The sequence below is a fragment of the Acanthochromis polyacanthus genome, chromosome 2 (assembly GCF_021347895.1).
Source record: "Acanthochromis polyacanthus isolate Apoly-LR-REF ecotype Palm Island chromosome 2, KAUST_Apoly_ChrSc, whole genome shotgun sequence".
Classification (NCBI taxonomy): Eukaryota; Metazoa; Chordata; class Actinopteri; family Pomacentridae; genus Acanthochromis; species Acanthochromis polyacanthus.
The window spans coordinates 10,791,892-10,805,823 of record NC_067114.1 but is presented as its reverse complement, the minus strand read 5'-3'; the positions used below and the strand labels follow the sequence as shown (position 1 = coordinate 10,805,823).

The 13,932-nt window shown below is 38.9% G+C and overlaps 1 protein-coding gene and 1 non-coding gene across 3 annotated transcripts in view; both read left to right on the top strand.

The window, feature by feature from the left end:
* dennd2b (DENN domain containing 2B) overlaps positions 1 to 7,830 on the top strand; it is a 50,277-nt gene extending 42,447 nt beyond the window's left edge. For both annotated transcript variants that reach the window (XM_051937544.1, XM_022202546.2), the window contains exons 15-20: positions 4,019 to 4,196; positions 4,836 to 4,877; positions 5,167 to 5,278; positions 6,087 to 6,326; positions 6,584 to 6,670; positions 7,371 to 7,830. In XM_051937544.1, the coding sequence (XP_051793504.1) occupies positions 4,019 to 4,196; positions 4,836 to 4,877; positions 5,167 to 5,278; positions 6,087 to 6,326; positions 6,584 to 6,670; positions 7,371 to 7,405 (694 nt within the window). In that variant the 3' untranslated portion in view covers positions 7,406 to 7,830. The remainder of the gene's footprint in view (positions 1 to 4,018; positions 4,197 to 4,835; positions 4,878 to 5,166; positions 5,279 to 6,086; positions 6,327 to 6,583; positions 6,671 to 7,370) is intronic.
* Positions 5,645 to 5,716, top strand: trnae-uuc (transfer RNA glutamic acid (anticodon UUC)). Its single transcript has one exon. It is a non-coding gene; the product is annotated as a tRNA-Glu (tRNA).
* Positions 7,831 to 13,932: the final 6,102 nt, after the last annotated feature.

Below are 13,932 nucleotides of genomic sequence, written 5' to 3'. Positions count from 1 at the left end.
AAAGACACATATTTCTCCTACAATACTGACAGTAAACTTGATATTCCCTGCAATGGTTTAATCAGTTTAGTGTCCTGTTGCCAAGATGTTAGCCTTGTGCTAAATTTGGCGTATTTACTGCAACCTTATGGCAACTAGTATGAGACTGTATGTTCATCAATATGCACTGTCCCGTCCAAATAAATAAAGACTAAAGGCTAAAATGTCTCGTCACAGTAAGTGGCATTTTGTGACTGAGGTAGCAGAGAAGGAGAGAAAAGAGTTTAATGAAATATGAGAAGTCTGTGTTAGACAGAGTGAAAAGGGAGGAGACTGTGCAGGGAAACTAAACAATGGCTGAAAGCTTTTCTCATAGCTGTGGCATATTAATCAAGCTCACTTTTCTGCGGTACAGCAGCCTGCTTGGGTTTCTAGACACACTCTTGTCTTTCCTATGTGACAAAAACTACAAAATGTGAAGTCTCGTCTTTATGTAGAGTATGTGGTGTTGTGCTTTGTTTACGTAATAATCCACTGACTGGAAGTGAAGTTGCAGGTATGTAGATTCCCAGCATGTTTTGCAGCTGCAGTGTTACGATATAAGATGACTGTAATCACCAGACAGGTAGAATTATTGCTGCTGCTTCAGGCATTCTCTAATCAAAACATTTGGAAGCTTGCTGATTTCATTTATCGCTTATTCTCAAACACTTTCTCTAACACAGTCTGCAGAGCTGGTAGGACGCCAAAACCACTTTTAACAACTCTGCCAGTTTCCCATGTGGTATTTAACTCTGAGGTAGAATGAAACATGTGAAATGTTTCTGTTTTTTCAAAGAGCTGAGAAAGATGGCTATTACCAGAGTCTGACCAGCTGATTTTTACATCAGTGTCGCCCTGGTGGGTGTTTACGCCCACGTGTAGACGCTCACATGCTCATATACACAAACACCTGGTGCACATTCGTTTGCTCTCGAGACAGCCTTGCTCAAACTCAGACGTTGTTGGAGTTTTAATAAGAACATGTATGGAGCTTTCCGTCGGGAGGTAATTTCTCATTGTAAAATGGCTTCTGCTGTTAGATCCAGAGCCGGTGGCTGGAGATCCTTATAGACAGGAAGTGAGGGAAAACCATTTGGGGACTAAGAGAATGAGCAGAGAACATTTTGCTAAAGGATAAAAATACTCCATGTGCAGCCTTCCCTGCAAGTCCTATAGGTCTGTATGCACTCTGCTTCCACTTTATATGATTCCTAGGTGTTATTTTGAGCTTGGGAAGACACTGAGGAGTGGTTTTGTGGAGCTTTGCAGCACAGCTGGTGTCTGACAGCTGTGGTTCAGTTTGTGGTTCAGTCTTTGTCTTCTGTCTGTGTAATCAGCCATGCCCGGGCTGATGGATGCAGTGCAGAGCTGTGATGATACAGCCTTTTGTCCCACACTCTCTTTTTCTTCAACACTGAATCTACCCTCCTCCTCTGGGCTTCACAGACTAAGCTGGCCGATCCCATGTTTCCTGGAGTATCTGCCAGTTCAGCCTCACACACATTAAACCAGGCCTGGCAGACCAATGAGATCTAATATATCAGGATTAGCTCCCAAACCTCAACACGTAAGAGCTCTGCACAGAGCTCACCTCCACAGAACTGCATATTTTTTCTTTTCCAGGGAGTGCGATCATAAATTTATACGACTTTTAAGTGTGCAATCAAATAGGAATTAATCAAACTAATTCGAGTTTATGCATGTGTGGTGTACATTTTACAAGCAAAATGGGATTAGAGACAGATGCTTCTGTCTCACAAACTCTGCATCATCTTGGTATGTTTAAGTTTTATTATCTTTCCAAAGGAGACATGGCTTGTTCCACAGAATGATTAATTTTGCTTTCTTGTTGTATCCATATTAGGGCAAAAGAATGACAAGAAAGTGCACAGTCATGCTGGCCGCACGGCTGTGGCACAGCTGTGTTTTGAACTAAATGTTAACATGCCCAGTGTTAAAATGTGAATGTTTCCCATCTTAGTTTGACAAGTTGGCATGCAAACATTTGCCGCATTTTGGCACAAAATGAAGCTGATGTTGATGGGAATGTCGTTAGTTTTGCAGGTATTTAACACCTTGAGAGCCACATCGCTGTACACCATCCAAAAACATAATCCTATCTGCTACACCCACATTGCAGCCTCTGGAATTACCTACATATCTAAACCCCAGATAATAAATCATCCTAAAGCCAAGACAATCTAACATCTTCCTTTGCTTGCACTGAATTCAAATCTTTAATTCAAGATGTTTAATTTAGAACTTGTTTATTATCTTTACCAATTAGTGGATGTGTCGGCTTGAAAGCTTTATTTAATGCGTGTTTTGGTCTGGCTCTAACGGGAATGTCCCTCTCTCTTTCCAGCGTTGAGTGGCAACCTCTGGTAGCGCAGAGTGTTTTCATTGCAAGTTCATTTTCTCCCAGGAGTGTGCGGTTGGGGAACGAGTGTAATGGATCCTTTTGGTATCAGTGGTGTGCAGGGCCGTGTGTAGCCCATGGCGAAGGTTTTCTGAGATCTGTGCCCCATCACTCCCTGTTGGAACTCGTCAAACCCAGGAGACGGGATCTGTTAGGAATTATCAACCCTCCTCAGGCAAATGGAAATCAGACTGGCCAAAGTAAAGCTGCAAGTGCTTCATGTTATGAGGGAACTGGAAAGGGCCTAAAAAGACTGAATGCTGTGGTTATTGTAGCCTTTGGGTTTCGCTGGTTTAATTCTATTTTACCCTGTCAAGAAAACACATTTTAATCTTGGCAATTTGACTCATGGGAAGCTGAGATGAAAAAGGCCTGTGGCAAACGTGGAAAAGACTGTGGGGGTTCGCCGTTTTTTCTCACTGATTATTGTGCTGATCCCGATTCTCTGTATGTTGCTCCAAAATTTAGTCAGTGAAGTTTCTCTGTGCTGAAAATGAATGAGGATTCATAAAAGAAGGGAGTAACTTCTGTTTACTTGAACGTTCTGTCTGCTGTTGATGACTGTGACCATGGAAAACATTCCTCATTAAAAGTGTATATATCTCAAATAGGGTGCCTTTGCATACCATGTTTGATCCCTGGTCTTGTTCTTGATCCATACTGATTTAGTGGTCTTTTATGTTTGTGTGTGTGTGTGATTGGGGACACAGTTTATTTTCACTCTCTTTGTGTACATGGACTGGACAGTATGTAGAAGACAGAGGGGAGGAGGGTCAGCCACTGTCAACAAGCGACGGATCGTGAGAAAGACGGGCTGCTATTTGTGATCTTGATGTTATACCACAGCTGTCGGAGTTAAACCGAATTGCTGCCTTTTGGTATTGCGTCAACAAGCCCCCAGCTTAACTATAGCAACATGTCAGAGTCACGCCACCCCTGCAGATACAGCCGAGTAATGTCACAATAATTCACTTCATTGGGCTCACCCTCCGTCATTGCGGTCTGTAGTAGATGGTGTTCAACTCTGAGTGGGTGAAGTGGAAGAGCAATAGATTAAAGCTTTCATTTGTCCAGAGCTTGCTGCAGTGTGAAGTCTTTTAGAAAATCCAGCTTGTTTTTGTGAATGTGTGAGAACAGTCTGTTGGATCCTGCTGTACTTCAGATGAGCTGCAGGAGGAACAAAGAATCAAAGACTACTTAGCTGTGCTGTTATGCCTCGTATAAAAGTAACTGTTCCAGGGAACAGAGGATCAAATAGTCATTTAACTTGGAGAACAAACTGAATGGAACGGATGGAAACACAGTTTATGCTCTAATAGTTTGGTATGAAGCCCAGTTAGTGATTTAATAATAATGATTCAACCATTTAGTGGAAGAATATATATATATGTTAACTTAACATCTCCACACCAAAGCCACCACACAACCCTCCACTCCCTGTTCAGCCTTGGAAACTAACGTATTTCATTATCTAGTGACACATGTGCCGCTCTGTTTTGACTGCATTGGCTTTAATCTTGTTGTTGTGTGACTTTGAAGGTGAATGATGTGTCTTTTCTTTTTGTCTCCCATCATCAGCACCCTGTCCAGCTGCATGCATGCAGTGGTGGCACTGCTCTACCCATTCTCCTGGCAGCACACCTTCATCCCCGTGCTCCCAGCGTCCATGTTGGATATCGTCTGCTGTCCCACTCCTTTCCTGGTGGGGCTGCTGTCCAGCTCGTTGCCAAAACTTAAAGAGTTGCCTGTTGAAGAGGTAAACATTATTTTACGTTACAGACTGATGCCTCCAACTTGCTTCGTCTAGATGTTCCTAATTGTTCTATTGCTGCGTTCTGGTTAGTCTCTGATTGAAGCTGTTTCTTACAGTACTCAATATTAGTGTCTTGAGTGATTAATTACAGCAATACAGATTCAGAGTAATTCCATTATAAATTGGCAACTGCTGCTCTGCCTGTTGGACCTCCTCATCCTCTGGTCATGTTATATCAGGGAAAAAGCCAAGCGACTTCCAGTCAAAACTGAGATCATCTTTTTAGACTGAGTTTTTCAGGCATTAATTGGTGGAAATTACACGTTACATAAAAATTTCATTTATCCCTGGTTTGCTCAAGGAAAAATGACTAAAGCTTTGTTTTTTCTAAGCACTGATTACATCCACATATCATACTAAGGCATGAACTGTGTGAAAAGAGGAAGTTAGGTAAAGTTCACACTGACTTGAATAATGGAAATGTCAAAAAATGTCGTGTTTTGTAGCTTAACTTCATTAATCATGATGCTTCTTCATTCATTTTATGGACATAGTGTTTTGCAGTGAGGTAATGCAGGCAAAATAAACAGTAAAAACCACATGATTGCATGAAGAATGATACAGTTGTATTTCTTTTCTCAGGCTTTGATGGTTGACCTGGGAACTGACCGCTTCATCCGACAGGTAGGTCTACATGCTTACAAAACCGGTGAGACGATGTGACTTTGGCTAAACAGCAACTATTGTGACCTGAGCAAACTGTCTCAGTTGCACAGAATTAACTACCTAAAGCTCAAGCATCATACATTACTGGTCATACAGGTCAAAGGGATGCTGAAACAGCTAAACACCTGTGTTTTTTCTTTTAAACTCAAACAGGCTCACTTTAAATAGGCTGTACAACATGCAGTTTGCTGTTGTATAACTTTAACACTCAATCCTGTTCATCACTGCTATTTTCATTTGTTCGTAGATGGACGACGAGGCCTCACTGTTGCCGCGGAAACTTCAAGCAGCTCTTGAGCAAGCGCTGGAGCAGAGGAACGACATCATCAATCAGGACTCTGACAGCGAGTCAGACGAAGGTGAGTAAGTGACAGATCATCTCCGGATAACAAGGCAGATGTTCTCCACGTTAATTAGAGCAACAACATGCGCAGCGGAACATGTTCAGTGAAACTCGCTGAGAAATGACATACACTGCACAGACGTCTTACCAGAGTGAGTCACAAACACTCACATGAGAGGTGACAGAGTCGAGTTACTGATGATATCAGTGTGTGTTTTAGGCTGGCTGGTGGCAAATAGTGTTTACTTTTCATGCGCTCCATGGAAGTATGTTTTTTGAAGTAATATGGGAGTGTTACAAGATGAAACAACAATGATCAATCATACCTGACAATATTACAGTCCTGCAAAGTTGGACCTCTGGGTGTACAAAAGCACTCACCTCCCATATGGTCTAGCGGTTAGGATTCCTGGTTTTCACCCAGGCGGCCCGGGTTCGACTCCCGGTATAGGAACTAGACTTATGTGAAGAGATGCAAGGTTAATTTCTGTATTGCTTTGCTTGCAGGATAAAATAAACAACAGGAACAGTGACATTGAAGAGACAGCATAAAGAGAACTGTGTGTTACTTGGCACAGACTTTCTGTCTCAGCTTCCGAAAGAGAAACCAGCAGCTAAACACTGTGTGGTTATGTTCCATCTGCTGCATGTCAATCACAACCTGGTCTTGCAAATGTGCAATCCAAAGCAAGATGCTTGTGCAGCCCACGGTACAGTCTGTTGGGTGGAAGGAGAGATTAAACTGTGTCTTTGCATAATACTACTGCAAACAACATCTCCAGTTCAAGATAAATATGCATATCCCTTCTTTCTTATGTCCACAGAGTATAACTCCTTGAACAGCCTGGTCTCAGAAGCCTTCATCCGCTTCTTCCTGGAGACTATCGGACATTACTCCCTGTTCATCACTCAGAATGAGCGCGGAGAACGCATTTTCCAGAGAGAGGCCTTCCGCAAGTCAGTGGCATCTAAGAGCATCCGTCGTTTCCTGGGTGTCTTCATGGAGTCGCAGATGTTTGCAGGGTTCATTCAGGATCGGGAGCTGAGGAAGACACGTGCTAAAGGTACACTGTCGTTCTCTGAGTGCCAGTGGTGTATGTGAATGTTCTCTCATCCTTCAAAGATTCACTTCTCTCTATGGATTTCCCTGTGCGGCGGAAAGTATTGCACCTATACTGACCTCTACTGGAAAGAAGTTTTCATGAGTTCTCATGTTTACTCCCCACATCACAGTTCCTCCTGGCAGACAGAGTGAGCGTTACTTCCTGAAACACTGGGATGTCTCACTTTTTTTTTTTTATCTCTATTGTGCTGTCGACAGGTCTGTTTGAGCAGAGGGTGGATCAGTATTTGGAGGAGCTGCCAGACACAGAGCAGAGTGGAGTCAACAAGTTCCTCAAAGGACTCGGTAAGTTCTGCAGCAGACATATGACATGAGACGCTACTGTTAGCTTGCCAGATGGAGCCACGCACCAGTTTTTACAAAGCTGAAGTTTCTGCTGCTCATTCACTCTGTTTTGATTATACCACGAGTACCTAAAATTATAGAAATAATAAAGGTACTTATAATTATTTTGTGCGGTCTATAATTGGGTCAAAAATGTGTTTTGCTTCTGTTAATCCATTTGACTTTCTGAGCTTCACTGTGCTTAATGATACTGGATGTACTGAGTTGTGTTCCTCTGAAATCTCAGTTGAGCGTGTATAACTCTACTTGCGGGCAAGCTTTTGTGATATACTGGCTTTTAAATCAGTTGTGGTTCACCATGATGTGCAAACCTTAAACATAATGTACACTGAGAACTGACTTTTCAATGCAGTAGGACACACTTGCAGTCTAGCAGCAAAAATATGTAAAATTTCAAATTAATAGAGTCTCTGTTTTTCAGTGACAGAATGTTAGATCCAATCTTAGTCTATAAATACAAAAGGTTTTATTCAAAGCAGAACATTTCTGAACATCTTTAAACAGGCAGTCTTTAAAGATTTTTTTCAGAAAGACAAACACAAAAACTGCAGACAAATAAATCAGGCTCAAATGAGACTTAACATTATTTAATCTCAATGCAATTTACATGATTTAATGGATTCGTTTCTCCCTTTTGCAGGAAGTAAAATGAAGTTTCTCCACAAAAAGAGCTGAGGGGAGAACCGAAGACCTGATGTCTCCGCATCAAGACGATTCTCAATTTTTTTTTCTCTTGTCGACATTTGTTTTTTTTTTTCTGTGTGTACATATTATTTCACTGTAAGCTGTGATACTCTTCAGTGTATGTTTATAGTACCTAATGAGATAGTGATAGCAGGATGGTACACAGCGAGTGAGTCATAGAGTAACCACTGATGTCCGGGTGTGCTTGTGGAGAGTGTGTGAGCGCGTGTGATCTGATGTGGGCGTAGATGTACAGTTCATATGTTTCCATTTTGCATTATTTTACAACAGTGTTGTCCTCTGTTTAAGGAGTGTAAAACCTATTCGAAAAACTGTACATGTACTTCAAGACAATGAAGATTTTAACTCTTCATAGTCTTTTGCAATCTTTTAATAAAAAATGGTCATGCTTTAAATGCCTGAGAATAAAGTGTTGAATTTACTGATAATATTCATGTTTAACATCAGGTCAGTATATGATTTTGATACATCCACCATCAGAAATTTGCTCCTATTTGTTTATGCTGACTTCTCCTGTCAAATCAACTTCTTTGTTTTGTCATCTCACGAAAACAAAGCATACAAATATCACATATGGAAACAGAAATGTGTAATTCCTGTTTTGCCTGATGATATAAAATCACCTCTTTTTAGATGTGACATCTCAATGACAGCCTCCCCCAAAGCAATGCATTAGTAGGAGCTGGTAAGATCCCAAAAGGCACAGTAGTCTAGCACCAGCTACCACATGCTGCTGGTAACCTAATTATGTCTGTGCACATCACTCTGGCGGCTGTCACTGCCATGCTGTTATTAGCTCTCCGAACTGAGAGGCTCACTGTTGATTCCAGGTGCCATATTACTTTTTCCTCAGCCTGTGTCCTTTATAGCAATTAAGAGTGACATTTGATGTGAAGCAATCATGTCGTCTGTTTGGGATAAAGTAGCACAGCCACAGTTTATGGTGGCTTTAGCATGTCATAAACTGCTAACACAAAAGAAGTGTTTACTTACATAAAAGTAATGAGATCACTATTACATCTGACAATGGGAAATCCTGAACAAAGCCGTGGATCTAGACTAAAAGCCGGATCACTGCAAAAATTTTATGAGGTGGTCCTTGTGTCATTTCTGACATCCCCTGAAAATTTAATCCAAATCTGGTTGTCCGATTTTGAGTAATGTTGCTCACGAATAGACAGGCGGACGGATTCACAGACAAACCTATGCCGATTGTCACATAACTGTGCCGCGTTCCTTGGCGGAGAAACTGACATTTTTGTGATGTTTTGAATGACATAGTAAACTATGACATTTTGACCCCATTTTGGATCACCTTTTTTTGACATATTTTAGATGGCATACTAAACTCTGACAATTTTGTCGAACTTTGGAGGAAATACGAAACTATAACATTTTTACGCAATTTGGACGACATAATAAACGAGCACGTTTCTGTCATATTTTGGACGACATACTAAACTATGACCTTTTTTTCACATTTTGGACGACATATTCAACTATGATGTTGTTTACACAATTTTGACGACATACTAAACTATGATGTTTTTCTCATATTCTGGACAACATACTAATCTATGACCTCTTTTCCACATTTTGGATGACAAATTACATTATGATGTGTTTTAAAAATGTTGGATACCAGACTAAACTATGACGTCTTTGTCATATTTTAGATGACATGCTAAACTATCACGTTTTTGTTATGTTTTGGACGACATACTAATCTATGATGTTTTTGTCATATTTTGGACGACATACTAAACTATGAACTTTTTTTTTCACATTTTGGATGACATATTAAACTATAATGTTGTTTACACAATTTTGACGACATACTAAACTATGACGTTTTTCTCATATTCTGGACAACATACTAATCTATGACCTCTTTTCCACATTTTGGATGACAAATTAAATGATGTGTTTTACAAATTTTGGATAACAGACTAAACTATGACGTCTTTGTCATATTTTAGATGACATGCTAAACTATCACGTTTTTGTTATGTTTTGGAAGACATACTAATCTATGACGTTTGTGTCATATTTTGGACCACATACTAAACTATGACATTTTAATGATATTTTGGACATATTAAACAATGACATTTTTTTGATATTTTGGACGACATACTAAATGATGATGTTTTTGTCACATTTTGGACGACATGCTAAAGTATGACATTTTATTGACATTTTGGATGACATACTAAATGATGACATTTTTGTCATATTTTGATGACACGAAGATATGACGTTATTGTAATATTTTGGACGACATACTAAACAATGACATTCTTGTCACATTTTGAAAGACATACTACACTTTGACTTTTTTATAGAATTTGAACGACATGCTAAACTGACGTTTTTGTCATATTTTTGACGACATACTAAACTATGACTTTTTAGTGATATTTTGAACGACATACCAAACTATGATGATTTTTTCCACATTTTGGAAGACATATTAAACTGTGACGTTTTTGTGATATTTTGGATGACAAACTAACATTTTTTTCATATTTTGGATGACTTATTAAACTATGACGTTTCTGTTGTATTTTGGACAACATACTAAATTATGATGTTTTTGTCATATTTTGAACGACATACTAAACTATGACGTTTTTTTTTCCACATTTTGGATAACATATTAAACTATGACGTTTTTGTGACATTTTGGACGACATGGCAAACTATGATATTCTTGTCACATTTTGGATGACATACTAAACTATGATGTTTTTGTCACATTTTGGATGACATTCTAACCTATGACGTCTTTTCCAGAATTTGGAAGACATATTGAACTATGACGTTTGTGGTCATATTGGACGACATACTAAACTATGACATTTTTGTCATATTTTTTATGACATATGAAATTTTTGTCATATTTTGGACAACATACTAAACTATGACATTTTTGGTCATATTTTGGACAACACACTAAACCATGACATTTTTGGTCATATTTTGGACGACATGGCAAACAGGGTTTTGTTACAAAACACAGCTAGTAATTATTCAAATGATCTATGTGAAACACACAAACTGAGGAAACATGTCTTTTGATAGGAAATGGGGATTTGTCGTATTTTGGACGACATACTAAACTATGACACTTTTAAAGTTGTGTTTTTATCTTTTTCGGTAGTGGCAGTGAAGGTAGACAGGAAATGGGGCATGACATGCAGCAGAGGGCCATGGGCAGGAATCGAACCCAAGCTGCTGCATTAGAGACCAGCCCCTGTACATGTGTCACCCACTTAACCAGTTGAGCTATACGGGCGCCTGCAAATTATGACGCTTTTGTCATATTTTGGATGACATGGCAAACTATGACGTTTTTGTGACATTTTGGTTGACATACTAAACTGTGAATTTTTTGTCATATTTTGGATCACATATGAAACGATGACTTTTTAGGGATATTTTGAACGACATACTAAACTATGACGTTTTTGTCGTATTTTGGACAACATACTAAATTATGATGTTTTTGTCATATTTTGGATAACATATTAAACTATGACGTTTTTGTCATATTTTGGACAACATACTAAACTACGTCATTTTTGGTCATATTTTGGACGACATACTAAACTATGACGTTTTTGTATGACATACTAAACTATGACACTTTAAAGTTGTTTTTGTCTTTTTCAATAGTGGCAGTGAAGGTAGACAGGAAATGGGGCATGACATGCAGCAGAGGGCCATGGGCAGGAATCGAAGCCGAGCCGCTGCATTGGAGACCAGCTCTTGTACATGGGTCACCCACTTAACCAGTTGAGCTATACGGGCGCCCGTAAACTATGACGCTTTTGTCATATTTTGGACGACATGGCAAACTATGACGTTTTTGTGACATTTTGGTTGACATACTAAACTGTGATGTTTTTGTCATATTTTGGACCACATATGAAACGATGACTTTTTAGTGATATTTTGAACGACATACTCAACTATGATGCTTTTGTCATATTTTGGACGACATGGCAAACTGTGACGTTTTTTCCACATTTTGGACGACATACTAAATTATGACATTTTTTGTCATATTTTGGATGACATACTAAACTATGACGTTTTCCCCACATTTTGGACGACATACTAATCTATGACGTTTTTGTCAAATTTTGGACGACATACGAAACGATAACTTTTTAGTGATATTTTGAACGACATACTAAACTATGACGTTTTTGTCATATTTTGGACGACATGGAAAACTATGATGTTTTTGTCATATTTTAGACGACATACTAAACTATGACGCTTTGAAAGTCCTTTATCGATAGCGGCAGCAAAGGTAGACAGGAAATGCAGCAAAGGGCCGCGGGCAGGAATCAACCCGGGCCGCTGTGTCAGACACCAGCCCCTGTATATGGGTCACCCGCTTAACCGGTTGAGATGTACAGGTGACCCTAGACTATCATACTTTTGTCATATTTCGGACGACATGGCAAACTATGATATTTTGGTTGACATACTAAACAATGATGTTTTTTTTCCATATTTTGGACCACATACTAAATTATGACATTTTTGTCACATTTTGGATGACTTACTAAACTATGATGTTTTGTAGTATTTTGGACGACATACTAAACTATGACGTTTTTGTCATATTTTGGACAACATACTAAATTATGATGTTTTTGTCATATTTTGGACGACATACGAAACTATGACGTTTTTTTCCACATTTTGGATAACATATTAAACTATGACGCTTTTGTCATATTTTGGACGATATACTAAACTATGACATTTTTGTCGCATTTTGGACGACATACTAAACTATGACGATTTTTCCACATTTTGGACGACATACTAAATTATGACGTTTTTGTCTCATTTTGGATGACATTCTAACCTATGACGTCTTTTCCAGAATTTGGAAGACATATTGAACTATGACATTTTTGGTCATATATTGGACGACATACTAAACTATGACGTTTTTGTCATATTTTTGATGACATATGAAATTTTTGCCACATTTTGGACAACATACTAAACTACGACATTTTTGGTCGACGTGCTAAACTATGATGTTTTTGTCATATTTTGGACGACATACTAAACTATGACACTTTTAAAGTTGTGTTTTTATCTTTTTCAATAGTGGCAGTGAAGGTAGACAGGAAATGGGGCATGACATGCAGCAGAGGGCCATGGGCAGGAATTGAACCCGAGCTGCTGCATTGGCGATCAGCTCCTCTACATGGGTCACCCACTTAACCAGTTGAGCTATACGGGCGCCCGGAAACTATGACGCTTTTGTCATATTTTGGACGACATGGCAAACTATGACGTTTTTGTGACATTTTGGTTGACATACTAAACTATGATGTTTTTGTCATATTTTGGACCACATATGAAACGATGACTTTTTAGTGATATTTTGAACGACATACTCAACTATGACGCTTTTGTCATATTTTGGACGACATGGCAAACTGTGACGTTTTTGTGACATTTTGGTTGACATACAAAACTATGATGTTTTTGTCATATTTTGGACCACATACGAAACGATGACTTTTTAGTAATATTTTTGATGACATTCTAAATTATGACGTTTTTGTCACATTTTGGATGACATACTAAACTATGATGTTTTTGTCACATTTTGAATGCCATACTAACCTATGACGTCTTTTCCAGAATTTGGAAGACAAATTGAACTGTGACATTTTTGGTCATATTTTGGACGACGTGCTAAACTATGACGTTTTTGTCATATTTTGGACAACATACTAAATTATGATGTTTTTGTCATATTTTGGACGACATACTAAACTATGACGTTTTTTTCCACATTTTGGATAACATATTAAACTATGACGCTTTTGTCATATTTTGGACGACATACTAAACTATGACGTTTTTGTCGCATTTTGGACGACATACTAACCTATGACGTTTTTTCCACATTTTGGACGACATACTAAATTATGACGTTTTTGTCTCATTATGGACGACATACTAAACTATGATGTTTTTGTCACATTTTGAATGCCATACTAACCTATGACGTCTTTTCCAGAATTTGGAAGACAAATTGAACTATGACATTTTTGGTCGACGTGCTGAACTATGACGTTTTTGTCATATTTTGGACGACATACTAAACTATGACGTTTTTCCCACATTTTGGACGACATACTAAACTACGACATTTTTGTCAATATTTTGGACGACATGGAAAACTGACGTTTCTGTCATATTTTGGACGACATACTAAACTATGACGCTTTTAAAGGTCTTTTGTAATAGCGGCAGTGAAGGTAGACAGGAAATGGGGCTTGACATGCAGCAAAGGGCCGCAGGCAGGAATCGAACCTGGGCCACTGCATCGGACACCAGGCCCTGTACATGGGTCACCTGCTTAACCAGTTGAGCTATACGGGCACCCCAAACTAAGACGCTTTTCTCATATTTTGGACGACATGGCAAACTATGACGTTTTTGTGACATTT